Source organism: Sinocyclocheilus grahami, unplaced genomic scaffold (assembly GCF_001515645.1).
Source record: "Sinocyclocheilus grahami isolate Dianchi unplaced genomic scaffold, SAMN03320097.WGS_v1.1 scaffold2975.1, whole genome shotgun sequence".
NCBI lineage: Eukaryota > Metazoa > Chordata > Actinopteri > Cypriniformes > Cyprinidae > Sinocyclocheilus > Sinocyclocheilus grahami.
In genome coordinates, this window is record NW_015508148.1 from 12011 (window position 1) to 15084 (window position 3074).

Consider the following 3074-nt stretch of genomic DNA (forward strand, 5'->3'; position numbering starts at 1 on the left):
CAATATGTTACTTACAGTTTCTTTGTAATTAATTGGGAAATTTAATAGCAATTTCTGAGTGAAAATTGTTTCTACACCATAATTAAATACAATTGTTTCTAACAAAGTAAAACAGAAATAACATCTGCAAAGTTTACATGATGAATGCTCAAACCCGTCTTCACACGCCATATTTGAATATACTCAAGCATGAATGAAATTTTTCAACGGATAATGACTTAAATGTAGTACGTCTGCAAGATGTCTGTTAAAGATCTCTTCATCTGGAAAGCATCTGCTGTGTACAAACATCTGACAGATGTCTTTAAGAGGTCAGTTTTCAATCATAAACATCTTAAAGACATTTTCTACCCTGATAGCACATGTCTATTTGACGTCTGCAAGACGTATTTTTTTTTAGAGTGTTTGCTCATCTGCTATACATCTACAGGACGTTTCCTATCAGATGTCAAATAGACATTTAGAAGATGTCTTTAAGATGTTTATGATTGAAATCTGACCTCTTAAAGACGTCTGTCAGATGTTTGTACACAGCAGATGCTTTCCAGATCTTTAACAGACGTCTTGCAGACGTACCTGTGCTATCTGAGTTGCATAAGATGTCTGTTAAAGATCTCTTCATCTGGAAAGCTTCTGCTGTGTACAAACATCTGACAGACGTCTTTAAGAGGTCAGATTTCAATCATAAACATCTTAAAGACATCTTCTAAACGTCTATTTGACATCTGATAGGAAACGTCCTATAGACGTATTGCAGATGAGCAAATATGACCCTGGAGCACAAAAGCAGTGTTAAGTCGCTGGGGGATATTTGTAGCAATAGCCAACAATACATTGTATGGGTCACAATTATACATTTTACTTTTATGCCAAAAACCATTAGGATATTAAGTAAAGATCATGTTCCATGAAGATATTTTGTAAATGTCCTACCGTAAATATATCAAAACTTAATGTTTGATTAGTAATATGCATTGCTAAGAACTACATTTGGACAACTTTAAAGATGATTTTCTCAATATTTAGATTTTTTTTTAGTGTGAGTGAGTGAGTGAGTGTGTGTGTGTGAGAGTAAGTGTGAGTGAATGTGTGTGAGTGTGTGTGTGAGTGAGTGTGTGTGTGAGTGTGTGCGTGTGTGAGTGAGTGAGTGAGTGTATGTGTGTGTGTGAGAGAGTGAGTGAGTGTGTGAGAGTGAGTGAGTGAGTGAGTGTGTGTGTGAGTGAGTGAGTGAGTGAGTGAGTGAGTGAGTGAGTGAGTGAGTGAGTGAGTGAGTGAGTGAGTGAGTGAGTGAGTGAGTGAGTGAGTGAGTGAGTGAGTGAGTGAGTGAGTGAGTGAGTGAGTGAGTGAGTGAGTGAGTGAGTGAGTGAGTGAGTGAGTGAGTGAGTGAGTGAGTGAGTGAGTGAGTGAGTGAGTGAGTGAGTGAGTGAGTGAGTGAGTGAGTGAGTGAGTGAGTGAGTGAGTGAGTGAGTGAGTGAGTGAGTGAGTGAGTGAGTGAGTGAGTGAGTGAGTGAGTGAGTGAGTGAGTGAGTGAGTGAGTGAGTGAGTGAGTGAGTGAGTGAGTGAGTGAGTGAGTGAGTGAGTGAGTGAGTGAGTGAGTGAGTGAGTGAGTGAGTGAGTGAGTGAGTGAGTGAGTGAGTGAGTGAGTGAGTGAGTGAGTGAGTGAGTGAGTGAGTGAGTGAGTGAGTGAGTGAGTGAGTGAGTGAGTGAGTGAGTGAGTGAGTGAGTGAGTGAGTGAGTGAGTGAGTGAGTGAGTGAGTGAGTGTGTGATAGTGTGAGTGTGTGTGAGTGAGTGAGTGAGTGAGTGTGTGTATGAGTGAGTGAGTGAGTGAGTGTGTGTGAGATAGTGTGAGTGTGTGTGAGTGAGTGAGTGAGTGAGTGAGTGAGAGAGTGAGAGAGAGAGAGAGAGAGAGTATATTAATTTATTTATTTATTCATTTATTTTTTGCGCAGTTGTATCTCGGCCATATATAATCCGATCCTAACAAACCATACATCAATGGAAAGCTATTTATTCAGCTTTCAGCTGATGCACAAATCTCAATTTTGAAAAATTGACCCTTATGACTGCTTTTGTGGTCAAATAGACATCTCCTGTGCTATCAGCTAGAAGATGTCTTTAAGATGTTTATGATTGAAATCTGACCTCTTAACGACGTCTAATGCTTAGAGATCTTTAACAGACCTCTTGCAGACGGGATACTTGGATGCATGTGAAAAACAAACAACGCACCCATCAAAGCGGACAGTCCCGGTCTGTTCAGTGTCCACCTTGTAATGGTCCAAAAGCAGCCGGACCACCTTGTCGTGTCCGTTCCGAGCAGCAATGATGAGCGGTGTGGAGCTCTGGCCGGCCTCCTGGGTCACGTGCTCCAGCAGGTATCGGGTCTGGACGCCGGAGTGGTTCAGGAGCAGGGCGGCCAGGGTCAGGACTCGCCCCTCGCCGGCCGCTTTGTGAACATACCGGGCCAGGGACTCCAGCCGGGCCAGAGCCGGTACCTCCGCCATCTGTGCGAGATTCGCCCGCTGATCTCAGAGCAGATCAATCCGCCTCCCATTAACCCCTCCGCCTGAGCGCTACAGCCCATCTGCAGGTTCTGCCGGACCTCCTGCCATCACAGCGTTAGCGGATCCGCTGGGTTATTAATATCAGCTGCTAACAAGGCCGAACGAATCCGGATTTGGTCGATATTTGATCCGAGTTAACGCTTGAATCTGCGCCGAATGTGTCGGTGGCTTTCACCTCCGCCAGTAACGACGGCCGGAAATGAAGTCGGCAATAACAGGAAGTGCGACACTGGGATTCCCGGACTGCCTTTTCGAAATAAAAGTCCCGTAAAATAAATCCCAATAATTAAAAATAAAAGATGACAGAGGAAACCCGTATTCTCCATATATGATATATTATAATATAATATAATATAATATAATACGTGTTTGTTTAGATGTCCTCTACAATGTCAGAAGCCTGGATCTGTTACCAAAAAAAATAAAAAATTGTGATCTGAAAATATTTATATTAGTGTGTGTGTGTGTGTGTGTGAGTGAGTGAGTGTGTGTGTGTGTGTGTGTGAGTG

The 3074-nt window shown here is 42.8% G+C and overlaps 1 protein-coding gene across 1 annotated transcript in view; it reads right to left on the minus strand.

Annotated features, from left to right (window-relative positions):
* The window catches only part of LOC107575886 (protein fem-1 homolog B-like), a 6769-nt gene extending 4005 nt beyond the window's left edge, over nucleotides 1–2764 (minus strand). The window contains exon 1 of the mRNA XM_016262203.1: nucleotides 2231–2764. Coding sequence (XP_016117689.1) covers nucleotides 2231–2505 — 275 coding nt within the window. The 5' untranslated portion in view covers nucleotides 2506–2764. The remainder of the gene's footprint in view (nucleotides 1–2230) is intronic.
* Between the last annotated feature and the right edge of the window lie 310 nt (nucleotides 2765–3074).